This window comes from Melanotaenia boesemani, chromosome 11 (assembly GCF_017639745.1).
Source record: "Melanotaenia boesemani isolate fMelBoe1 chromosome 11, fMelBoe1.pri, whole genome shotgun sequence".
Classification (NCBI taxonomy): domain Eukaryota; kingdom Metazoa; phylum Chordata; class Actinopteri; order Atheriniformes; family Melanotaeniidae; genus Melanotaenia; species Melanotaenia boesemani.
In genome coordinates, this window is record NC_055692.1 from 24,845,345 (window position 1) to 24,868,486 (window position 23,142).

General features: G+C 37.9%; 6 protein-coding genes across 9 annotated transcripts; 1 reads left to right on the top strand and 5 right to left on the bottom strand.

Annotated features, from left to right (window-relative positions):
• Window positions 1-65: 65 nt before the first annotated feature.
• wu:fa19b12 (uncharacterized protein LOC560551 homolog) lies at window positions 66-1,569 on the bottom strand. Of its 3 annotated transcripts, none has more exons than XM_041999045.1 (3): window positions 1,444-1,566; window positions 1,034-1,340; window positions 66-783 (listed from the first exon to the last, which is right to left on the bottom strand). In XM_041999045.1, exons 2-3 carry the CDS (start codon window positions 1,316-1,318, stop codon window positions 619-621), a joined length of 450 nt encoding a protein of 149 aa, XP_041854979.1. In that variant the 5' UTR covers window positions 1,319-1,340; window positions 1,444-1,566; the 3' UTR covers window positions 66-618. The 3 variants fall into 3 exon arrangements, with proteins under 3 accessions (XP_041854979.1, XP_041854978.1, XP_041854977.1); XM_041999044.1 differs by having other exon boundaries at window positions 1,470-1,553; XM_041999043.1 differs by having other exon boundaries at window positions 1,034-1,569.
• A 218-nt stretch (window positions 1,570-1,787) lies between these two features.
• carnmt1 (carnosine N-methyltransferase 1) lies at window positions 1,788-8,182 on the bottom strand. The gene is made up of 8 exons (XM_041999041.1): window positions 7,446-8,182; window positions 6,898-7,093; window positions 6,585-6,754; window positions 6,217-6,357; window positions 5,907-6,085; window positions 3,671-3,784; window positions 2,801-2,904; window positions 1,788-2,711 (listed from the first exon to the last, which is right to left on the bottom strand). Exons 1-8 carry the CDS (start codon window positions 7,580-7,582, stop codon window positions 2,517-2,519), a joined length of 1,236 nt encoding a protein of 411 aa, XP_041854975.1. The 5' UTR covers window positions 7,583-8,182; the 3' UTR covers window positions 1,788-2,516.
• Window positions 8,183-8,274: 92 nt separating this feature from the next.
• On the bottom strand, window positions 8,275-10,747 carry LOC121648736 (alpha-1-antitrypsin-like protein CM55-ST). The gene is made up of 6 exons (XM_041999042.1): window positions 10,641-10,747; window positions 9,368-9,995; window positions 9,167-9,237; window positions 8,866-9,059; window positions 8,632-8,773; window positions 8,275-8,539 (listed from the first exon to the last, which is right to left on the bottom strand). Exons 2-6 carry the CDS (start codon window positions 9,987-9,989, stop codon window positions 8,345-8,347), a joined length of 1,224 nt encoding a protein of 407 aa, XP_041854976.1. The 5' UTR covers window positions 9,990-9,995; window positions 10,641-10,747; the 3' UTR covers window positions 8,275-8,344.
• A 632-nt stretch (window positions 10,748-11,379) lies between these two features.
• LOC121649263 (dual specificity protein phosphatase 26-like) lies at window positions 11,380-13,631 on the bottom strand. Of its 2 annotated transcripts, none has more exons than XM_041999948.1 (4): window positions 13,205-13,631; window positions 12,543-12,754; window positions 12,226-12,444; window positions 11,380-11,596 (listed from the first exon to the last, which is right to left on the bottom strand). In XM_041999948.1, exons 1-3 carry the CDS (start codon window positions 13,381-13,383, stop codon window positions 12,248-12,250), a joined length of 588 nt encoding a protein of 195 aa, XP_041855882.1. In that variant the 5' UTR covers window positions 13,384-13,631; the 3' UTR covers window positions 11,380-11,596; window positions 12,226-12,247. The 2 variants fall into 2 exon arrangements, with proteins under 2 accessions (XP_041855882.1, XP_041855881.1); XM_041999947.1 differs by having other exon boundaries at window positions 11,380-11,600.
• Window positions 13,632-14,855: 1,224 nt separating this feature from the next.
• Window positions 14,856-17,628, bottom strand: bag4 (BCL2 associated athanogene 4). Its single transcript, XM_042000228.1, has 5 exons — window positions 17,333-17,628; window positions 16,669-16,788; window positions 16,216-16,446; window positions 15,761-16,030; window positions 14,856-15,651 (listed from the first exon to the last, which is right to left on the bottom strand). The coding sequence occupies exons 1-5, from the start codon at window positions 17,423-17,425 to the stop codon at window positions 15,181-15,183; spliced, it is 1,185 nt and encodes a 394-aa protein (XP_041856162.1). The 5' UTR covers window positions 17,426-17,628; the 3' UTR covers window positions 14,856-15,180.
• Window positions 17,629-18,110: 482 nt separating this feature from the next.
• On the top strand, window positions 18,111-22,084 carry lsm1 (LSM1, U6 small nuclear RNA associated). Its single transcript, XM_041999588.1, has 4 exons — window positions 18,111-18,267; window positions 18,447-18,515; window positions 18,665-18,780; window positions 21,523-22,084. The coding sequence occupies exons 1-4, from the start codon at window positions 18,222-18,224 to the stop codon at window positions 21,691-21,693; spliced, it is 402 nt and encodes a 133-aa protein (XP_041855522.1). The 5' UTR covers window positions 18,111-18,221; the 3' UTR covers window positions 21,694-22,084.
• The last annotated feature ends 1,058 nt before the right edge of the window (window positions 22,085-23,142 follow it).

Sequence of the window (23,142 nt, forward strand, 5' to 3'; positions counted from 1 at the left end):
TGATTTTTTTTTTTCCTGTTCAATGGCACAAAACGCAGTTAAAGTGAATAATGAAAATAACACAATTGATGAAAAACTATTTATTGCGAAGTTAAAATAAATGAAAAGAGAAAAAAAAATCTGCAGTAAAAAAGGCCCATACATCATGCACTAACAACTGATATGAGACCGCAACTTGGAAAGCTGTTTCAAGCAGGCTGTAAATGGCAGTGGGTGATTATGAGCAGAAACGAACGTGTCAACCAAGCTCGTTTTCAAAGTTGTTCTACAAAAAGTTAGTGCTAAAACAAAATAAAATAGAAGGTGACCTCTGAACAGGAGTCGGCCCTTTATACTGCTCACACAAGCTATACAACGGGATGGATGGGTTCCTTCATATATTCACTAAAATGTCACCACAATACTGTTGCTTCATTTAAGTCACTGACATCACAGACCTGCCTGAGGCTTTCCATCGCCTACTTTGCAACATCCAGTTGCTCAATCACACATGGATGGAGTTCAAGAATCCTTATGAACTTCTAATGTGTCTACTGGCATCAGAGCATCATACTGTCCTCATCATGTTTTCTTAAAACATCAAGGCAGCTTATAACAAACTTCTGGTCCTCATCATCTTCAGGTTTCCATAGCGTCTGAACAATCACCGACTTTTGGCTTCTCTTTTATTTGGGAATGGTCACTGGTGTCTTCAAGCAGTGAAAGGTCCAGGTCGGGTAGGGGGACCCTCCAATACTGGAAAGAATTATAAGTGCAGTCTTCAGAGCGCTTGTCTCCATGTGTCTGAAAGGAAGAAAGACTAAACTGAGCGCCCAAAATACTCAAAATACTAAAAGAACAGAAATTTCTACAGACCTGCATTTAAAAAGATGTTGAGATTACAGTATATTAAAGAATGAGTAAATGGAGACATCTAGTGGACATTTACTCTCATTACATCACAATTTGCTCTATAGGGGCAGCAAATGAGACAGCCCCCACCATCTTCAGGTTGTAAACGTCGTCAACTTTAACTTTGGTGTCAATAACTTACTTTGTCATTAGCGTTGTGGATAGACTTCTCTGAGCCAGTGCTGTCCTCTCGAGGGCGCTTCTTATTGGGGAATGTGCAGGAGCTGCGACGGTCCTGGAAACTTCTAGAAATTGGCACCGTCAAAATATTTTCTGTATGCTTCCCCGTGTCGCACAGTGCTGTCCTAAAGTAAGGAGTTGCATCCTCTGGTTTCTCCTCATCATCAAAATAGCAGGGCCTCTTTCTGCAGCGAGTTCCCAACAAGGCTAGCAAGGATGGCGCACTCACACTCCCGTTGGTAGCCATGCTCTCAGCCTGGATGTCAACACTGCAAAGTGAACGGCAGTATCTTTTAGAGGGAGAGTCGTGCAACAGGGCGTCCTCAGCGCGTCTCTTGGCCATTAACTTCAAATATGTCAAATCGGCGTTATCTTAATCATTTGCCAACAAAAACTACCTTTTATTTTTCCACTGTTTAAGTTAAACACGATGCGTTACACAGGTTCAGTCCGTAGCCAAAACAAATTAGTACCGGAAACGACACTGTAGTGCCGCACGAAGAGCCAATCAGAGAGCACCACTTACCCTTTAACCCGCCCACAACTTCTGCTCTTCCTGTGGCGGGCACGCCAATTCTCATGTTTTCTTCTTATTCACTACCACTATTTTGTTCCTCCTGTGCATTTTATTAATTTGTATCCTGTATCAAATCTGAAGCCTTAAGCATACGTAAATAGTTTATTTATTTTATACAGCAAACTGTTAAAAACCCGTATTTTAAAAATGTTGGCTTTATTCCAAAGTTCACCTGGAAGGCTGAAATGAGATCACAATCATGTCTAACTTTATAAGCTCATATTCCTGAAAAACTGGAAAGTGACTGATGGAAATGAGCAGATGCAGCAACTGGCACAAAGAAAGAAAAAAAAAAACACTCAAAATGTTCGATCACATGCACACATGTATAATTCTGGGCAAAAGTTTAGGTATTCGTTCCTTTTAGATTCAATTAGAAAGAATGTCCAAATTTTTGACTGGTAGTGTAGATCCAAACTTTCTGGCAGTGGAAGTTAGTACAGATGAGTATGACTGTAGGCCACAATAGTTAAGATTTAAACTTTCCACTGCTTGGAGCTGACACATAAACCATTAATACATAACAGGAATCAGTGGTAACTGACTTACATCCAACCCAATAATCACAATATGTTAAGGTTTTTACATTTTTTTAGCCTTGATAAAATAGCACTACAATACTTCATATTACATTTAAAATTTTGGGCCATAATCGAGTAGCTGAACTGCTCCATAAAAAGATTAGGCTTGTGGATTAGGCACACTTCTCTAAAAGAAACTGCCTGGAAGATATTTTGACAATAAAGAAAATTATGTCCATTTTTTTCCACCTTGTGTCCATTTCTGATTTTCTCAATCAATTCTTTTCAATATGAGTCAGTGGTTGTGCTCTTCAGAGTTCACAGATTTTTTTAACGATGATTTCATGTCACGTAAATCTGTCAATGCCCTCTCGTCGTGGTGACTTAGCAGCTGGTGGAGAGTTTAGTTGCTGATCCTCATCTTGGCCATTAAAGTATAATTCTGCAGGTTTTCTTGCCACAAAGAAGACACAGTCGTAAATATATCTCAGCATGGAGCGGTCATTCTCTGTGTAAGTAGTCTGCATCGACTCCTTCTCCACCTGCACGAGACATATGGACATGGTTTTCATACTAAAAGAACATTTTTGAAGACAAACATGATGCACTGACTTATTAAGCCATTGTTTACCTCAAAGAGGAACCCCAACTTCACCATTGCTGTCCTAATCTCTTCGTAGCTAAGTTCGATTGAGAGCTCATTGGCCATGTTCTCGAAGTGATACAGCAGTGGGCCTAAAATGATCAAATATTAAGGTGAGCTTATTGACCAAAAAGAATTTTCTTTAAACATCTTTATGATAATAAGACTGTTTCTTGTGTACATTACACTGACAAAAAAAAAAAAGAAATAGCTCCAAAACTCTTTAAAACAAACATTAACATTTTAAATGTACTTCTTATTCAAGGAACATCTAGTTAATAACAGGTTAGAAATAGGACAATTTCAAGATAGACAGGTTAATACAAGCTTATACATCTCAGTATAAAATCATGTTAAAATAAGTGACTAAGCAACAATTACAATCAAACAGCGCTAGCACCAAGGTGCTACTGTATAATAAGAATAAGTTTATATAGAAAAAATAAATGCTTAAAAAAATCCGCCAATACTGCACTTTGTTGCAGAAATATGTTCAGCCTATTGTACTTGACAACCTGAAATGTTACAGTGGCTTCGTGGAAATTCAACAGTCTGATGGCAGTTGGATAAAAGTGGTAACAGAACTTCAGTTTTGACCCTCAGGCTGCAACATGGTGTTGCAATTTTCCAACAAGTCACTTAAACCATTTAACATTATTCTTTTCAGTTCTAACTAAAATAAAACACTGAAATTAGACACCTGTAACCAGACACATTTCAATCCATGTTAGGAATGTTCCTTAATCAGGAACAGCTTTTACATGATTCTCGTAAAATCAAGGGTGGCTGATGGGTGGCATGAAGTACTTGAGATTGAAAGCGTGAGGTAATAACTTTTTTATTCAAAAGCTGACTCACCCAGGTTAATCCACACTCCTCCAGGCTTAAGAATTTTCCAGATCGTATCCACATATTCCAAGACATTATGAGCTGTGTCAATAAAGAAGCAGGTTGCAACACAATCCCAGGAATCTGTCAAAAACACAGAATATGACAGGGTTACTGGTACTTACAGATACTAAAGTGGTTAATTATTCATAAATTACCATACATTAAGAAAACGCTTACTATTTGAGTTATGTAAATACATGCCTTTTAGAAGAACTTTAATTATATATACTGCATTATGAGAATGCTCAGGGAAATTAATTACATCATGAACAATCGCTCACATCCTCTTCATGCCTTGGAAGTGCTTTAGCAGAGCATATTCAGCTACAGATAACAGAAAGTAGGGGTGGTACAGTTCAAGTTCTATTGTACAGAGCACAGCAGCTCATTTTTGAGAAATAACATGTACATTTGAAATTGCCCCACGTACATCATACACTTGGCTCGCCTAAGTAAGTTCGACACTTAATTTATCCTTTGTAGTTATTCTTACAGTGGGGCAAAAAAGTATTTAGTTAGCCACCAGCTGTGCAAGTTCTCCCACTTAAAAAGATGAGAGACCTATAATTTTCATCATAGGTATACCTCAACTAGGAGAGACAAAATGAGAAAAAAAATCCAGAAAAATCACATTGTCTGATTTTTAAAGAATTTATTTGCAAATTATGGTGGAAAATAAGTATTTGGTTAATAACAAAAGTTCATCTCAATACTTTGTTATATACCCTTGTTGGCAATGACAAAGGTCAAACATTTTCTGTAAGTCTTCACAAGGTTTTGCTGGTATTTTGGCCCATTCCTCCATGCAGATCTCTTCTAAGGCAGTGATGTTTTGGGGCTGTCGCTGGGCAACCCAGACTTTCAACTCCCTCCAAAGATTTTCTATGGGGTTAAGATCTGGAGACTGGCTAGGCCACTCCAGGACCTTGAAATGCTTCTTATGAAGCCGTTCCTTCATTGCCCTGGTGGTGTGTTTGGGATCACTGTCATGCTGAAAGACCAGCCAACCCCATCTTCAATGCCCTAACTGATGAAAGGAGGTTTTCACTCAAAATCTCACGATACATGGCCCCATTCATTCTTTCCTTTACATGGATCAGTCATCCTGGTCCTCTGCAGAAAAACAGCCCCAAAACATGATGTTTCCACCCCCATGCTTCACAGTTGGTATGGTGTTGTTTGGATGCAACTCTGCTTTCTTTCTCCTCCAAACACAACAGGTTGAGTTTTTACCAAAAAATTCTATTTCAGTTTCATCTGACCATATGACATTCTAATCCTTTTCTGGATCATCCAGATGTTCTCTAGCAAATTTCAGACGGGCCTGGACATGTACTGGCTTAAGAATGGGGACATGTCTGGCACTGCAAGATTTGAGTCCCTGGCGGCGTAGTGTGTTACTGACGGTAGCCTTTGTTACTTTGGTCCCAGCTCTCTGCAGGTCAATCCCTAAGTCCCCCAGTGTGGTTGTGGGATTTTTGCTCACCGTTCTCGTGATCATTTCAACCCCACGGGGTGAGATCTTGTGTGGAGCCCCAGATCGAGGGAGATTATCAGTGGTCTTGTATGTCTTCCATTTTCTAATAATTGCTCCCACAGTTGATTTTCTTCACACCAAGCTGCTTAACTACTGCAGATTCAGTCTTCCACTTTCTGATGTCCTTTGACAGCTCTTTGGTCTTGGCCATAGTGGACTTTGGAGTCTGACTGTTTGAGGTTGTCTTTTATACTGATAATGAGTTCAAACAGGTACCAATAATACAGGTAACAAGTGGAGGACAGAGCAGCTTCTTAAAGAAGAAGTTACAGGTCTGTGAGAGCCAGAAATCTTGCTTGTTTGTAGAAGACCAAATACTTATTTTACCAAGGAATTTACCAATTAATTCTTTAAAAATCAGACAGTGTGATTTTCTGGATTTTTTTTCTCATTTTGTCTCTCATAGTTGAGGTATACCTATGATGAAAATTACAAGTCTCTCTCATCTTTTTAAGTGGGAGAACTTGCACACTTGGTGACTGACTAAATACTTTTTTGCCCCACTGTATATTTATATTTTATATTGTGTTTTTATTTTTCATTCTTGATTTATTCAACACACAGTGTAGTGTTATATGTAACTGCTGCAAAATAATTCCCTGTAAAAGATCAATAAAGTAAGTATTGTCTTATCTTATAAATCTTCTCATTTTAGCTATAACATACCTGAGTCAGAGTAAACTTCCACAAAGTCCCCTGCTACCATGGAGAAGTCTGAATTTAGTGGCAAGCTTTGAGGGTTAACATCAGGAAATCTGATCGGTCGCGTCTGGTCAAATGATTTCTTGTTGTTACTGAAGTGATGAATCCAGGGATACAGAGTCAGAGCATTCACCTTTTCACACCTGAATCGAGATGTACAAATTGATTATTCACACAGAACATGTAGTAAGAGTTGTACAAACAAAAAAACAGTCACAAGGTGTTTGTCAAGACACCTGGAGTCACAGGAGTGTTAGTGTTATGATTGTGTTACCTATTGAGAACATAGTTTGAGGAGAACAGCATGAAGAAACTCCATTCGTTGCCCTGGCACATGTAACCCAGCTGAGCTATCTCCCAAGCAAGACGACCAAGCCCAGCACCCGGGACCAACACGCTCACCTTAGACACATCACTGATATAATAAAATGCAAAAAATGCACATATCACATAGAAAAGTAAGTCAATCAACAGATATTCTTCAATGCTATTATTTCTGAAACTATAGTAAAACATAAAAGGTTTTGGTTTGTATTATTGTCTAAGCGGCTACTTCTAGTCAGTAAGATTTATATGAATCATTGCATAACTCTTTGTTATGTGTTTATATACGTCTATGAAAGGTGCATGTGTAAATCCTACCATTGGTCACTTGGAAAGAGTCTTTGGATTTCTTGGACAATAGGTTTGTAGCAGGAGTCCCTTTCAGACTGGCCCACTTCACTCCAGTCTCTAACAAACTGCTTTATGGTGGACTTAAGTTTATCCATGTCAAATGTAGATGATGGACGCGCCTTCCTCGGATCAACCGGCTAAGTTATCAAAGGGTGACATAACAATATGCAAAATCTATAAGTAAAGTATGGTGAATAAACAACATTACATTACAAAACGTATCTATGTGTATGTATATATCTTTATATGCAGTATATGCAGCTAGTTTAAGTTAACTTACCCTTTCCCCATACTCCACGTTCTCAAACATATGGAGACTGTTGTGAATTATGGCCTGCAGAACTTCCTGGTTGTGTTCGGCACACTGGCTGATCCGGGCCAGTTTGTCCAAAACACCTGGCAGCAAATTCTGGTGGCTTTGTGAAAGGCTCCGGAACTGACGCTCAGCACGCTTGACTTGTTCCTGAATATGGACTCTGATGGAAGGACAAACATTAAACCAAGTGTTCACAAATGACTTGATGCCTAATAATGTTGTATCTAGCCACCTCGACCACATAATGCTATATTATTAACGCTCTCTTAGGTGTCAACAGTATGAAAGCGATGTTTCCTCCAGATGAGATGATGCTAACAAAATCCAGAAGTATGTTGTTTAATGCAAGCCGTATTTACTGTATAGAAAACAAACCAATGTTTAGATAAAAACGTCAGTAAGCAGCTTTTGTTTTGTTTTTTTGTTCTCCAAACCTCTGTTCTATTCGTACGTTACGTTTCTATCAACTGTTGTTACCCGTTTCGTAATTAAAATAATAATAATAATTATACCTGTAAAACCTAAAAGCATCGATTATTCTCCAGAAATGTTGCCTCTCCAATTTGGCCTCCTCCTCTGGGCTATATTTTGTTCTTTCTTTCTTAAAATAATGTCCATCCTGGGTCTCCTTTCTAGCTGTTTCGTCCATGTCTGAAACAAACTAACAGCTGTCCAATCAAAACGCGACAAATTTCTTCTTCGTTGAATTTGCCTCTTTTGAGCTGATTACACTCCGTAAAGTGCCTTGCTGTCCTCTACCGTCTAATAGTGATACTGCAGCTAGTTGACGCAACGTAATTGGCACAAAAAGACAAAGAATTTTTTTTTTATCTTAAACTTCTTTGGGTGCTTCTTATCAAAAACAGAAACTGCACCCTCTAAAATAAAGAGAGGAACCACCTTGTTGTTCTGTTGTTACTGCTACAACAATTCAATTTCCCTCCAGGGATTAGTCAGGTTTTCTGATTCTCATGGCATGGGCCTGCATGATCCACATAGCTTTGGTAACTTGCACAGTGACTGACAAACCAGATAATCTTTTTGAAGGTTTGTTTACTACCTACATTATTGTTCAATTAACTAATCATAATACATATTATGATAAAGCAAAGTCAATTTTGAGTCAATTTTTCTAAATACAAATGAGCATACTATAAAGTATTAATAAAGCAAATAAATGGTTGCAGCCAAAATTTTAAATGGCTCTTTCATATTTTGCTCATTTTAATATGTGACCCTAAATTAATAAAGGAGAGCAAACATTGATCTGAAAGATTATTGACTGTAGTTATCTTTGTGGATCTGTGCAAGCAGTCAGAAAGCAAGAAAACACAACAGAGAATTTTTATTTTATTGTATTTTTCATTTAATTTCTATTGCAACAGCAATGCTTGAAACAGAGTGTTTCCTCTTAGATATTTGGGTTAACAATTTTGCCCATGAAAAGCACATTTTCTGTGCTGCGCTCAACGATGATCACCATGAATGGACGGTTGAACTTCAAGACCAGGGGTTCATAGTAGGAAAGAGGTGTGAATTTAACACCTGTGACAGCTGCAGCAGTGGCCCCAACCTCATCAACGTCCAGGGTAGCTTGGTGCACAATCTTACAGCATAGTGGAGGCAGAGTGAGTATAAAGGTGGACAAATTCGAGGCAATAGAATGTTTGTTGAGCATCATGTGCTCTCTGTTCTTACCTCAGAGACTCCTAAGTTCTCTGAAATACCGCTCAGATCTGCTCGATCACTGAACATGTCTGTCATTCCCATTTCAGTCAACACATCATTCAGCTTGAAGGATGTCTTGATGGAGAACTTTGGAACATATATGTTATATCGCCTACAAATTGAGGAATAAACAAACAGTTTTAAGCACTGATCTGACAAGACAAAGCAGACTTTAAGGACAGTTTTACTAGAAATGATCCTAACCAGGACTTCATCCATTTCAGCCATTTGGTGACATCGGCTTGGCTGATACCATTCTCCAGTGCTGTCATATTTTGAGGCAACAGCAGCAGCATAGAATAGGAACCACTGAGGGGGAGGTGGAGGACTGATGTGTGAAGCGCCTGGTCATTGTAAGTTTCAAAATCATCTCTCTTGTTCATCATCTGGACAGAAACCTGGAAAATGATGAATTAAAGTTTTCTTAGTGGAAAATAAATAAGCATAATGATGACAAATTATTGTAACTCAGAGCTGTATTAGAAAAAATGTGCATTTCTGTAACTGTGTTGTTTTCCGCCACGGTGAACGTGTCATCCTTGGTCAGTTCCTGCTCAAAAGGAGTTTTCCACTTTCCTGTTGGAAGGCAATAACCAAAAAGAAGACATCTTACACCTTATACATCAAGCTTATAGGCGTGACCTTAGAAGGAAAGAAAAAGCACAAAATTTCATCCACTATGACTTTTTAATTTTTTTTTTTTTACCTTTGTAATAGATGTAGCTGACGAGAAACATGAGAGTCCTTTCATCCAGGTTGTCAACCAGCTTGTTTATCTTTCCATTGGTCTTATCTGCTACATACTTATTAATGGTATTGGCACTTTCTATAGTATTTGTGAAGTTAACACTAAAGCCATCTGCAAAATAAGACTGCTTCAAGACATCCAGGAAGTCCGGCTGTGGCTTAAAGAGTTTGTCCACAAACAAAGCAGTGCCTTCATTGATGTTCTCATCTGACACTGTGTTTGCCAGAAGTGTTTGGAAGGCCTGGTTTACATCTGTCTGTGTCAGTTCAGGGTTCTCAAAACCCAAACCACGGAAAAGCTGTCGGTGGGTCTCCCCACGTGCCCCTACAGACAAGGCAGCCAAGGCAACAGACACGCTAACTGGTGAATAGAAAATGTTTTTGCCTTGGGAGTCAGCATGAGCTGCTAACCTCTTGTACAAACTGTAGGCAAAGTCTTTGTTTGCTGAAGTCACCAATGAGCTTTTGTCGCTGTCCACAGCAGAGTTTTGAGCTTCCTTGGCATGCCCTACTTGGGGATGACCTCTACCCACACAGCCCAATGCTGATAACATCCAGAGAACCACAGCTAAACGCATCATGGTGAACTGAAACAAAGGTTCAAAAGTACAGCATTACATATTTGGGTTACACAGTGTTTGCTACTGAAAATACTCATGCAGAGATTTTCCTGGAGGTCACACTGCACATGTTGCTATAAAGGCCCTGAAACTTATTTAGTCCTCCAAGTGCTATTTGTTTCTTTGTTGCTAGTTGGAACTGTTTTGATTATTCTTCATAAAAATGAATCTATTTTCTTACTGATCTGAAGTAGATAGAGCAATGTCATATAGACCCATACACCATTCAGGAGTTGATAACATTAAAATAAGATTTTTGTCTGTTGGATGTTTTGTTTGCAGTTAGTCATATCTAGTCTAATTTCTCACACAATTTTCATTAAGCAGATCAATTCAAATTTTGGACTCTTGCATATTTAAACCAAATCTTTAATAAACACTTATAAAATGTCCTAGAGGGATACTTGAAACATTAAAGAAAATCCTCTGAATTCCTGATAACTCAACAATAAAGTAATACTTCTACAAAAAGGGTAAATAAGCAAAGACACCATTTACAGATGTTACTTTTCAAACCTACATGTGAGCGCATCTGTTGGCAAAATGTGTCAACATTTGAACATAAAAACCCAAATAGTCATTGTCACAAAGTTAAATTTTTTAATTTCTTACCGTCTTCTTCCTGGAGTTTACAGTTTGTTTTTTTCACCTCAGACAAGAACACACAGTCTCTATGGACCTCCTGTTTATAAGATTAGTCAACTGAACTTTGATTTGTTTATTCTCCATCCCAACCTCTTATTTGTTCAGCCTCTGCGTTTGCTCTCTGTAGTAATCTGTTGGGGACTAATCATTAAATCTAACTGAGATTGCACAGGATACAGGAAAATCCAAACAGCCACTTTTTACTTTAGCAGCAAGTATAAACCTACTACTTGATATCTCCAGTAAATATGTATTTAACTGTACCAAACAGTAGAAAGCCCATTTACCCACAACCCATTACAGGGCTGAAATGTTTCTTGGCAAAATAACCCCAAAGGTTTAGAGAGGTCAGTTGGTGATAGCTTTTCCTAGGTTTATGCTTTTTGGCCTATTTAATCTGCATTAAATAACACTGCAAAAAGGAGGGGAGTAGGGAGGCCAAAGACAAGAAGTGGAAGAGAGTGAAGGTGAAAAAAAGAAGGCAATGGGGAATAAAAATAAAAGAAAGCAAAAGGAGGAAAAAGAGAAGAGGGGGAAAGCAAAGGAGAAGAGAAACATAAAAGATGACAAAAGACAAAACAGGAAATGTGAAGGATTAGTAAAAGGAGAGGACGGAAGGGAAGGGGAAGGGAAGGAAGACAAAAAGGAAAAAAGAAAACACCAAATAAAGTGTTATGAAAGGACCCCTCAGAGACCAACAACAGATTAATACACTTTATTTAACAAAGGAATTTCAGGAGGAACAGTCTTAACGCACTTTGGAGTAGATGGCATATCATGGAGCCGGGAAAGGTGAGAGGGCAAGGTCTTGTAGGTAGGTGCAAACATCAAGGTTCGACAGGGAATGAGCATGGTACTGGAGTATTTATAGTAGGACAGGTGAATGGGAAACAGGTGTGAGCAATCATGTGTCCGGAGAGTGGCTGACTGGAACAGGTGGGAAAGATAATGAGAGTGAGTGCTGAGGAGTGTAACAGGGCAGGCCATGACAGAAAGAACATAAAAAGGAAGAGAAGACAAAGGAAAACAGGAAGTAGAAGAAGGCACAGATAAAGAAGACAAATGCAAAGAGCAAGATGAGAAAAGAAAGTGGCCATGGAGAAAAATAATAGAGTAATAAGAAGAATAGTGAGAATAGTAATAAGGAGGACAGGGTGAAGGGGAAGAAAAAGAGAAAGAAGAAACAGTAGAAGAATCAAAGACAAGAAGAAGGCTAATGGTAAAGTAAAGAAGAAGACAAAGAACATGAAGAAAGGGGACATGACCATAACGAATAAGAAGGAAAAGAAAAGGGGAGACAAAACAGAGAAATGAAGAAAAAACAAGATAAACAAAAGAGGGTGAAGGCAAAGGCAGTGAATAACGAGGCAATGGAAAAGAAGAAGCAATTGTGAAGCAAATATTTTTGTAATTCCAGGTTGTGAGGCAACAAAATAGAAAAACAAAAAAAAAACAAAGAGGGTGAACAGTCAAATATCACCTGTAAATCTTTATTTTTCTGAGGTGGATTTTTCAAGTTGCGTACATGGTGTGTTGACTCATACATGCTTACCACGTAGAGTATCAGACAGGGTTTAGTATTGTTTGCCAAAGAGCTGCCCATGAAGTTTGATGAGCTGTCGAAGAAAACCTCGGTTGGGGATCACACCCCGGTTATCTTTTACCGCACAAATAGCCTCCACAAGAGTCAGACCTTGTTTCAGCATCAGGAAAGCTAGTACCAGGGTGGCAGATCGGCTCACTCCCACATGACAATGCACCAAAACTTTCCCTGAAAATCCCAGAGAACAATAAGTTTACCCCACTTTTTTCAGAAACCAAAATCAACCATTTGTCTTTAAACTCCCTTTATCATTCTTCTCCCCTTACCTCCTCTACTTAAAGCTCTGTGGATAAACTCTGCTGCTGCTTCAAAGTTGACACTCATGTCAAAGTTGCAGGAATCATGCGCCTCTATGCCCATGTAGGTGATCTTCATTCCCTCATAGATATCTGGCTGTCCTTTTCGTTTACTGTGCGCTGCATTCAGGACATGAGTGAATCGATGCATGGATAGATCAGCCAGGTTCTCTGCACTGTGTCTGTAAAACAAAATACTTTTTCCAGAAACCATCTGACAACAGGTTGAACACAAAAATAATGGTTGCTACTACTTCCTGATGCACTTCATGCACACAACATTTCCAAAGTGATGAACTGATATGTAGGAAAACATTTCAGATATGTGAATCTGAAAATATTTGAGATTTGAGACACGCTTTCAGGCCCTGCCATCATTGGAAACTCTCACATAGCAAAGCTGTAGTTTACCCAAGTTCCCTGGGGGGAATGCAGCTTGAGAAGTCTCATGTTACTCATTCCACATTTATAGAAGATTAATGACCAGTTCCTGTTTCATGTTTGTGGACTGAAGCCAGATTAAGGCTTAACTACTATTTTGGTGGTTCAGTTCATTCAATGAAGAGCACAAGAATGATATTAAGAAATTCAATTTATTGGTAATTTTAAGGTTTGAAGGTGAAATTACTTACTGGTCACCAATGTAAAGTCTTGGCCACACTTCATCCGCATGGCTGATGATGGCTTTACCTGTAAATAAGAGTTTTTCCAACTCAAACACTGCTAATCCAGGTGAACTCAAGTCAATTTCTACTTTCCGTGGTGGTCGTTCATCTTGCCAGGATGCAGGAAGTTTAGATGTGTATGACATTTTCTCTCTCTGGTTTAGGCAGACTTCCTATGAGGCATTGCAATTCTGTCTTTCTCACACTAGTAAAGGTTAAAAAATTAATAATAAAAGGAAATTCAGTTTGTAGCCACAGCTGCACTCCTTGAAGAAAGTCATAAAACAATTATTACAAAACAAATCCTCTGTAGCCACAGTGTGAGATAGAAGCAAATTATTAATAGTCTCAGGCTTTTCCACCAGTGATTAACTGCATCAGTGTCCCAAGTGTTGTCAGGCCATTTGACCCTTAAATTAAATCTAGCCTGTGTGCGTCAAGCCTTGAGGGGTGTGTGTTATGCTTTTGCATTAAAATAGCAGCCTATTAAAAGATCTGAATGCTAGCTCCCGTAGTGTAGACCATAGTCAGTTTCCACTTGACACAAAAACCATTTTAAAATGTATTTTGTTAATTTTGTGGCAGAAGTGTTTTTAAATATGCTTATCTAAACAACATAAAGAGTTCAGTCTTGATTGATGTGTGCTCAATTATTATATATTATTTACAAACTTAATTGTATCACATATTTAAAAAGAAAAATACTTGACATTTAATATTTGACTTATATATAATAAATTCTGTATTTATGTGGGAAAAGTTTGCATCTTGTGTTGTAAACATGCATGAAGAACTGAAGCTAACATACTCAAAATGAACACATCACAGAAGACATTTTCCATGCAAAATTTTTGGTGTTATTTTTAATATTTTTCTTCTAATCATATAAAACCATCTTCTGAAATATGGCACTTTTTTTTCTTCTTTTTTCTAAATCAACACAGATAATTGGACAAAAAATAGACTTACTATACACAGGACAATGAACTGTGGTGCACATTTTGGTTTTGATAAACAGAAACAAGGTCTAACTTTTGATTAAACTCCTGTGGCCAAACTTGCATAAAACCTTTCAAAAAATGTAAAGTTTTATCCTTTCCTTAATACAAGTGTACCAACAGGAGAAACAAAAATACAACATATTTTAAAGAAATCCTTAACTTTGTCCATACCTATCTGTATTAAGAGTAGTTTCTAGAGCAAAATACATGACATTCGTATGTAGGCTTGATTCTGGGTCTGCACTTAGAAAGCAATGTCATCTGAAAGATGGAATAATGGGAACAGCAATCTTTAGGGGGTTTTAACTAATCTGCTACACTCTGGGCTCAATGGGTGCTGAGATGTCATGACTGTATTGAGTGATTATCTGACATTACTGTGCATGCTAGGCTGGGGGCACAAATGAAAAACTGCACCAACTGCTGCAGAGACATGGAGAGGGAAGTGACTATGAGCACCAAAGTGCAATCACTGGAGAGGGCATTATGACCATGCAGATAGACTGAAATGGGATAATAGATAGTTGTGGAAGTGTATTTGTTGTCACATGTAGGATCAAACTAAAACAGACCCACAATCCTGAGGGCAGCGTGATAATAATCTGAATCTGTATCGCAAGTTAGAGACCATGAACAGTTGCAATGTGACACTTCAAAAAAAAAAAAAAAATCCAGTGACACCTTGCATGGTGCTAGCAGAGGCATGACATTAAACAGAAGAGAAGCAAAAGCGTCAGGTTGTGTAGCCAGCACAGTCACTCATGGAGGCTGAAAGTCACTTACTATATAATGTCACTTATTTCCAATATTATCGTTATGGGGGAGGGGGACCCTGATTATAACAGCTCTGCAAAATGAGACTGGACCATCAACTTGACCATGGAAGATCTGAAGGAAGAAAACAAGACTTATTCATCAACAAGCAAATAAATTAAGTCTAGTTCAGAACGCTTTCTTCTCAAGCTGGTCCAGAATGGCCTGGATTCTCTGTACAGCTTCCTTTCGGGCTTGCCGGACATTTTCCTGTCCCTGAGTCTCGACAGAGTCCAACTCCAGCAGCTCTTTGGTCAGCAGTTCTTCCAGACATCTGTAACTCTTGTCTGTTTTTTTTCCAACAAACTCATCAACATCTTCCTGAAGCAGATCAACTCTGGCCATAACCTGCTGGACCTTAGCAAGGCCGGGATTATCACTCAGGGCCTGAGGTCCAACCTGACCTGCAGCTGGTGCTTGAGTGTGGGCTGGGGCTGAGGGAAGTGGATCAGCCTGGGAAGGATGGGGATCACCTCTGTCGGTTTTGCTGTACATTTGAGGAGGTGAACTTATCTCAGCAGATTTTCCATTCGGTGGATTCGGGGAAGGCATTGGCCTGGGTTTAGGCCCCACCTGAGGAGCACGCTGGTGCTGTTGGTCCTACAAAAACACAAAGAAAATTTATGCATTTCTGTGTCAATTTTCATTGCAGTTCTTTAACTAGGTTAAAATAGCTATACACGACAGCAAATTGGCTGCAAACAGTTACCTTAGGCTGATAAGGTGGCGGCGCACCAGTTCCAGTTCCTGGCCAAGCAGGAGGATGCAGTGGACGGACATGATTTCCATAATGGTTTTGTGGAGGCTGTTGGCCTGGCTGCCACTGCTGCTGTGAGGGGGCATATGGGACAGAATGCCCCCATGCATCACCCTGCGCGGTAGGATGGAGAGGCTGACCAGTAGGGTATGGTGGATTTGGAGATACTGAATGTCCACCTTCATTATAGTGTGAGTATGGCCCAGGAGGATATCCAGGACCCTAAATGCAAAAGCAAGAAAAATATGTTTTGTTTTGAGAAATATGAAATTCCTTTAGAATATAACAGTAATTAATAAAAAGCAGCATTATTTTAAATATATCATATTGCACATATCAGTTACACGTTGCATTAGGTAACTACAATCACTGACATAAAAAGATTGCTTGTGCATAAATAAACTCACCCCTTGACAGTGTGGACCAAGATAGTGATGATGCTGGTGCTGAGTGTGTGGCTGCCCAGAGGGCCCACCACTCTGTTCTGCTGGACAGCCTTGGTTAGGATAAGAACCTGGAGTAGGTCTCTGAGGGTCAGCACAGTAGAAGGGGTTGGATGGGTGGAAACCACTTGCTGAATATTGACTTTGTGCAGGGCTGTAGACTCCATGGCCATTTGGATACCCTCCAGGCATTACCTATACACACACATATATATATATATATATATATATATGGCATAAAGTGGGGAAATTATGTCTCTGTGTAAAGATATATCATAGTGATGTAGAAGTTTTAACAGAGTGGTTGGCCATTTAAAATGTAAAAGAAAGGTGAAAACACTTAAAAGCCTTAGGATAATGAGTAAATTACCCAAGAGTTATGCCTCTTTTAAGCGAGTAGGTGTTAATGACCTGTACCTGTGTATTGTACTGCGGCTGAACATCTGATCCCGAGGGATAGGTATTTGCATAGTGCCCTGTGGGATGAGACTGTGGATACCAGTAGTGTGAAGGGTAGCTTGGATACTGAGAAGCATCCTGTGAACACAACAGCACATAACAAAGAAGAGTTAGTTGTGGTGTTTTTTAAAATGTATTTATTATTGTTGTGTACCTGGAGTGATAATGCTCAACAGATGAAGAGCACAAGCCAATTCAAATATATAACTTCAATGTCTTTGTCAATCCCTGTATGTTCAACTTAGTAAACATGTAAACATGATTTACATCATGAGCTTCCTGAATCAGTTTAGCACAAATTGGAATGCTTTGTTATCCAGCATGGAAAAAAAGCAAGCTGAAATTGTGACAGTACTCGTCGTTGATTCATTTACGTTTTTTCGTTCAGTGGTACTGTCGTTGTCATATCAAGAAGAAAGTGAGAAACTCCAATAGAGCTGATCCAGACAGCTAACTATTGCATAATGCCAGCTAACTCCGTTAGCCGTCTAGCTAGCATGGCAACAGCTCTACTCGAGCCACCTCGGTTTATCTACATATTTACATATTACATTTTTGCAAAGACACCGTAACTCGTTTTATAATCTCAAAAGTGTTGTATACGCCGTATCATTACACTTACCATTGTGTTTTTCCAGTTTCCGTGATTATTTCCCGAATTACTAGTCGAGGGCCAGCCAGGTTTCAAATTTGACTGCATTTGATGATGATACATTAGCTACACGCGAACCCCAGCAGTCGTTCCGTCATGCGTCATTGTAAAGAATAAAATCCTCAACGAGCCCAGAGTTAGAAATCTAAGCCATTAACTGGCCCGAGCCGGTTTTTCTCCCCCAGTGAAGATCGTCTGATTGAAATAAGGAAATGACTGAATGACGCGGAGTTCAAGAAACCACGTCTTCTGTCTTTACAATGGGAAAGAAGACAAATAATACTGACCGCTCACTCTGTCGCTGTTTTCTGACACTACGAGCGTAATTTTGGAGGAAGCAGCGCCAGGATCGAATATAAATTTGCTCACAGCGCAACAGCATAAAAATGACTAAATGTGACATAATGGAAACTGGCTTGATAATGTATCAACATATATGAGGAAAGTCCTTGCATCTGTACAGCGAATAACTCCGCAATTAATGATTTTTAGTTTTTCCGAATGTATGAGGTATATGTAGGTATATACGATCTTTGGTGTACCACGTGTGTCAGCAAGCTAATTAGCTAATGGGGAAAGTGTTATAAAATGTATTTTACTGTATCATTTTAATCTTTAATATTAAAACACATTCGTCTCGTGTGTTAGCTTAGCTAAAAAAATTATTCTTAAGTATCTATTCTTACAAAATTTAACATTTAGTGTGACTACAGTATACAAAGGGTTAAACGTTTACCGGAAGTTTTTCCTCCGAATGAATAAAGACACTTCCTGTGTCACCCTTAAACGAAACATTTTAAAGTGTTCATGGCTTGACGGTACCTAAAGGTATTAGACTTAAATAAAAACAAAGCCCAAAATGAACTACGTACCAGGGACGGCAAGCCTCATTGACGACATTGATAGTAAGACGGAAGAATAGTTGACTCTTCTGTTGACTTTAATAGAAAAAAACTATCAAGATTTGGCATCGTGTTTGACACAGAATAGAAGGATCGATCAAATTTATAGCTTTATAGACTTGATAGATTCATAGCGGACCCAGAGTGTCATTTAACCTGCTTGTTTTGCTTGTGTCCTGCAGAAAAGCACCTGGTACTGCTCCGAGATGGCAGGACGTTAATTGGTTACCTCAGAAGCATCGATCAATTTGGTACAACTCTAATAATCTCAGCCTTATTTAGGGACCAAAGGGATTGAAGCATTTTCAGATTCAGTTCAATTACGAATACAATTCCCACAATCTGATTTACTAATACTTTCTTGACAGTCTTGTTTATTTACCCTGCTTCTGTCCCACAGCCAATTTAGTCTTTCATCAGACAGTTGAGCGGATCCACGTGGGAAAGAAGTTTGGTGACATCCCCAGAGGAATATTCATCGTGAGGGGAGAAAATGTGGTGCTCCTTGGAGAGATAGTAAGTGCAAATCCTTTAAACTAACTAAATAAATAGTATATCAAACGATATAAATTAATGTATTGTCACAAATAATAATGCAAAGATATTTCCATATTCACATTACATTAAATTTCAAAAATACCTGGAGTGGACTTTCACATTATCGGCTAAAATGTGGCATTTGATCCTTCCCCTTAACATCTGGGTTGGCTGGTATTTTGTTTTCAAATGGTGTGCAGATTATGGTGATTTAGCATGTCTTTCCTTGTTTTGAGCGAAGAGAAAATAAAGTGATGGATTTTGAAAAATATTAATGTCCTAGCTTCAGAGCCATAAATCTGATCCAGTTTCAGTGAAAAGTGACGTGTTGCACAGCTTGTTGTACATATTTGTTAGATTACTACCACATCTGTTTGAGAGCATTTATATATTTACTATAATTTTACATTAAATCTACAGTTAAAATTAAATTCAACTTTTAAACAGTAAGTGTCTTTAACTGAGGAAATGTAGCCACAATACTGCAGATATACACTAAAACCTTCAAACTTTATATAGCACTTTTCAAACATAAGTACAACTGAAAGTGCTTTACAAATCAAGAAAGAACAAACATAGAAGCACAAACAGAAGCTGCAGTCTTAAGTGCACTATTCACAGACAAACATAGTTGTGCACGTTCAACTTATCCGTTTTACATCCAACTTTACTTTTTTAAGGTTTTGTAACATTTATAATATATGTACCTTGTGGGGTTGTGGTGGGTTGTATAATACCTGTAGAGATGGATTGCTCCTACATCCAGCTCCTCTGTGTTTTTTTTTTTTGTTGTTTTTTTTTTTTGTTGTTGTTGTTGTTGTTTGTTTTTTTTTTAAGCACAGAGTAACAGGTTACAATAACTGAGGGGGTACCATAAATTTAGCATTACTCTGCAGTGGCTTTGCAGATTTTTATATAAGCACAAAAATAAGAAAAAGGGAAAAAAACCCAACATGGCCACCTTTTTTATAGGTAGATGCAATTCATGAAGGTGAATCGTATGCTGACTAAAACTGAATTTTTATTGAGTATTGTGGTAAAATACAACACAAAAGCACATTAAAATTTTAGTACAAAGAATTGATATAGTTTCCAAGCTCAGTGCTTCAGAGGTTAATATTGCTTAAAGCTTCATTTGGAGCCTGATAATTGGGCTCACTCATATTTTCCTTTCACTTCATCATTCATTTATTACACATTAATTTAATTTCTGTTTTTTTTTTTTTTAAACTTTTATTTAACCAGGAGGTCCCATTGAGATTCAAAATCTTGTTTTCAAGAGAGACCTGGCCAATGTAGCAGCCAAAGCACAAAGTAAATGCAGAATACATATTATAATAATTTACATTTTCATAGTAAGACAACAAGTGCATAGTCATAAAAACATCTAAAAAAAAAAAACAAGCACATGTCTCCATCACCACATTCTTTATGGAAGCTTTAAATTCATTTATGGACATAAGTGTTTCTAGTTTAACATCTTCCTGTAGATTATTCCATCCCCAAGGTGCTGAGGCATGGTACACTGAATCAACATGACGTAAGAATGAGGATGCAGCATGCATGTACAATATATCATCATAATCAATCACAGACAGAAAAGTAGCTTCAACAAGTTTCTTTTTTGCACTAAAAGTAAAGCAAAGGTTTGTTTCTAAAATAAAAGCCAAGTTTTACTTTAAGCTTTTTGACTAAAGTTGTAATATGTACATTGAAGGAGAGGTTTTCATCAATCCATATCCCCAAGTACTTGTATGAAGATACTCTCTCTATGGATTGTCCATCTAAAGATGAGATATGACAATTGTCAAGTAGCTGTGATCGAGTTTTTGAGAAGACTTTGTTTTCTGTGTGTTTAAAACCAATTTTAGACTCAACAATGTATTTTGCAATGCCTGAAATGCAGCCTGAAGTTCATGTACTGCTCCTGCAATGGTGGAAGCTTGGGTTTAAATCACTGTATCATCAGCATATAGATATAGTTTTGCTTGAATGTCTTTATCTAAATCATTTATAAAGATAGAAAACAAAATGGGACCCAAGATTGATCTTTGAGGGACAACTTTGTTTATCTCTAGAGATTCAGATGTATAACCTTCAGCATAAACACACTGAGAACGATCTAAGAGATAATTCTGGAACTATGCAACAGCTTTCGAACTTAAACCAATTGATTGTAATTTGTTTAGTAACAAATCATGATCAACTGAATCAAACACCTTAGAAAGATTAATAAATAATGCAGCACAGTGTTGTTTTCTGTCTAAGGCCCCGATAATATCGTTTGTTAATGTCATTTGTGGTAGCAGCAGTGACAGTGCTATGGCCACTTCTAAAGCCTGACTGGAGATTATTTAAAATGTTATTGGTAATTAAGAATTGTTTTAACTGTGAGTTTACTAGTGATTCAAGGATCTTAGGCAGAACTGAAAGTTTTGATATTAGACGATAATTAATAATAAATAAATCAGTAATTTTTAAATTACTGATTAAAAATGGATAGGTAGTAATTTTCTCTGTACAATGGTTGGGCTTGCTGTTGATTAATTTTGGTGCCCTTTGGTGAGACATCAGATGATCACATGTAGTCAGTATTAATGAGGAATTTTAGAGATCTTCAAGTTAGTGAATCTTTGGCAAAGCACATTGGTGTTGTAAACGACACAGTCACACAATGAAGTTTGATATGTGACCTTAAATACGGTCTGTTGTTTTTTGCAGGATGTGGATAAGCCCTGCGACACAGTCCTGCAGCAGGTCTCCATTGAAGAGATTCTGGAGGAGCAGCGGTTGCAGCAGCAAGCTAAACAAGAGACAGAGAAAGTCAAAATGCAAGTGTTGAAGGACCGAGGCCTTTCCATACCCAAAGCCGATAACTTAGACGAGTACTAGCACTGCCTTGTTTCCAGGAGTTTCATTCTCAGTTCGTTTCAGACGTGCGTTTTATGTTGAATTTGCTGGTGTATTGTCATTTTGATTTTTCTTTTGGCAGAACATAGCATCATACTGGATCTCTAATTTGTAAAGTAAAAAGCAGTTTTTTTTAACCTTTCCTCAGTATCACTAGATCATGCTAGCTATCCTTTTACCACAGCACTTTGTAATAGCTCAATATTATGTAATGACTCTTTGTAGTTGGATATAAGGATATGCTTTTGATAAAGATTTTTTTTCTCCATTAAAAGAATTAAGTTCTTCATTATTGGAAGACCAGCTTATAAAATGTCATCACAACATCTGGCTCTTGTTTTGTTTGTAAAATTATTAAAAACTGTACATTTGAGTTAATGTCACACCAGGTTGAATGCTAAAATATAATATCAGACTTGAGACTTAAGTATTAGTTTTGCCGTCAGTGAGGAAAAAAAATCCTTATTTTGGGCCATTTAATTATGTGTGGGGAAACTTGAGTGATAAATTTTCATACAATTAAATGCAAAATCAGGCATGCTTAGGTTGTCCCATTTTCATGCCTTGATTAATGGCAAACCTTTGTGTTTGCATCATATCAGGCAAATCCAAATCTGGAGCTTTTGATAATTTTCTGTCGCCCTCAAGAAATGGCTGACACTGCTATTTGCTCCACATATTTACAAACCCATAAAAAAGGGAAAGAGATACTCAAAGGCAATTTAGTTTAGTTGAGTTAATTCTGCACTGTCACAATCTTCCAAATTGATTTTTACACAAGATTTTATTTAATGCACAGCTGCAATAACTTTTTGCTATTCTGTGAAAATTAGAGCCTGTTATAATTGAAACTCAATGAAAGCTTATCATTTCTTTAATCATTTCTATCAAAACTCCCAAGAATGTAGTAGTAATAAGTAGTATAAATGAAATTATAACTGTCAAAGGTGGAGTCTTGGTATTCACCTGCACTTGTCATTTATACCTCTATACCATTTGCATATTTATGTAATTATAATATCCAGCCATGATCACAGACATTTAAAAAAGAAAAATTTTATGCATAAGTGTCAAAAACATGGTCAGAGGTCCTTACTACCGCAGATGGATGGATTTGTCATGACTAGAAAAACTAATAGAACAAGAACATCATTTTGCTCAGTTAGTGCCCCTATAAACTATGCCATAAACATCTTAACATTATTGGGTTTATTATTCTGACTCGTGGACATGGTCATCTGGCACAGACTAGTACAAATAGACACTGATGCTATGTGATTTAAGTCCATAACGAACATTATGTGGTTTCATTATGTGTGGAATTAAGAACATCGACCACCAGATGGCGACTTTACCTCTTTACCCCTCCCCAGGCGTTATAAAGGTAATAGACTTTTTGATTTAATCCTTATATATGAGACAGGGAGACAT

Bases quoted from the DNA above. Each gene is read 5' to 3' on its own strand.
- wu:fa19b12 (XM_041999043.1), bottom strand. From the start codon at position 1,414: ATGGCCAAGAGACGCGCTGAGGACGCCCTGTTGCACGACTCTCCCTCT. The intron at 784-1,033 runs GTAAGTTATTGA...TCTTCCTTTCAG, and splicing joins TCCACAACGCTAATGACAAA to ACACATGGAGACAAGCGCTC.
- carnmt1 (XM_041999041.1), bottom strand. From the start codon at position 7,582: ATGGACGAAACAGCTAGAAAGGAGACCCAGGATGGACATTATTTTAAG. The intron at 7,094-7,445 runs GTATAATTATTA...TCCTTCCATCAG, and splicing joins GATGCTTTTAGGTTTTACAG to AGTCCATATTCAGGAACAAG. The intron at 2,905-3,670 runs GTGAGTCAGCTT...TGATCATTTTAG, and splicing joins AGGAGTGTGGATTAACCTGG to GCCCACTGCTGTATCACTTC.
- LOC121648736 (XM_041999042.1), bottom strand. From the start codon at position 9,989: ATGATGCGTTTAGCTGTGGTTCTCTGGATGTTATCAGCATTGGGCTGT. The intron at 9,238-9,367 runs GTAAAAAAAAAA...GCCTTCCAACAG, and splicing joins CAGCTACATCTATTACAAAG to GAAAGTGGAAAACTCCTTTT. The intron at 8,540-8,631 runs GTAAGAACAGAG...CTATGCTGTAAG, and splicing joins AGAACTTAGGAGTCTCTGAG to ATTGTGCACCAAGCTACCCT.
- LOC121649263 (XM_041999948.1), bottom strand. From the start codon at position 13,383: ATGTCATACACATCTAAACTTCCTGCATCCTGGCAAGATGAACGACCA. The intron at 12,755-13,204 runs GTAAGTAATTTC...TTTGTTTTACAG, and splicing joins AGACTTTACATTGGTGACCA to ACACAGTGCAGAGAACCTGG. The intron at 12,445-12,542 runs GTAAGGGGAGAA...TGGGATTTTCAG, and splicing joins CAGAGCTTTAAGTAGAGGAG to GGAAAGTTTTGGTGCATTGT.
- bag4 (XM_042000228.1), bottom strand. From the start codon at position 17,425: ATGTATCATCATCAAATGCAGTCAAATTTGAAACCTGGCTGGCCCTCG. The intron at 16,789-17,332 runs GTAAGTGTAATG...TTGTGTTCACAG, and splicing joins GAAACTGGAAAAACACAATG to GATGCTTCTCAGTATCCAAG. The intron at 16,031-16,215 runs GTGAGTTTATTT...TTTTGCATTTAG, and splicing joins TTGGTCCACACTGTCAAGGG to GGTCCTGGATATCCTCCTGG.
- lsm1 (XM_041999588.1), top strand. From the start codon at position 18,222: ATGAACTACGTACCAGGGACGGCAAGCCTCATTGACGACATTGATA. The intron at 18,268-18,446 runs GTAAGACGGAAG...TGTGTCCTGCAG, and splicing joins CCTCATTGACGACATTGATA to AAAAGCACCTGGTACTGCTC. The intron at 18,781-21,522 runs GTAAGTGCAAAT...TGTTTTTTGCAG, and splicing joins TGGTGCTCCTTGGAGAGATA to GATGTGGATAAGCCCTGCGA.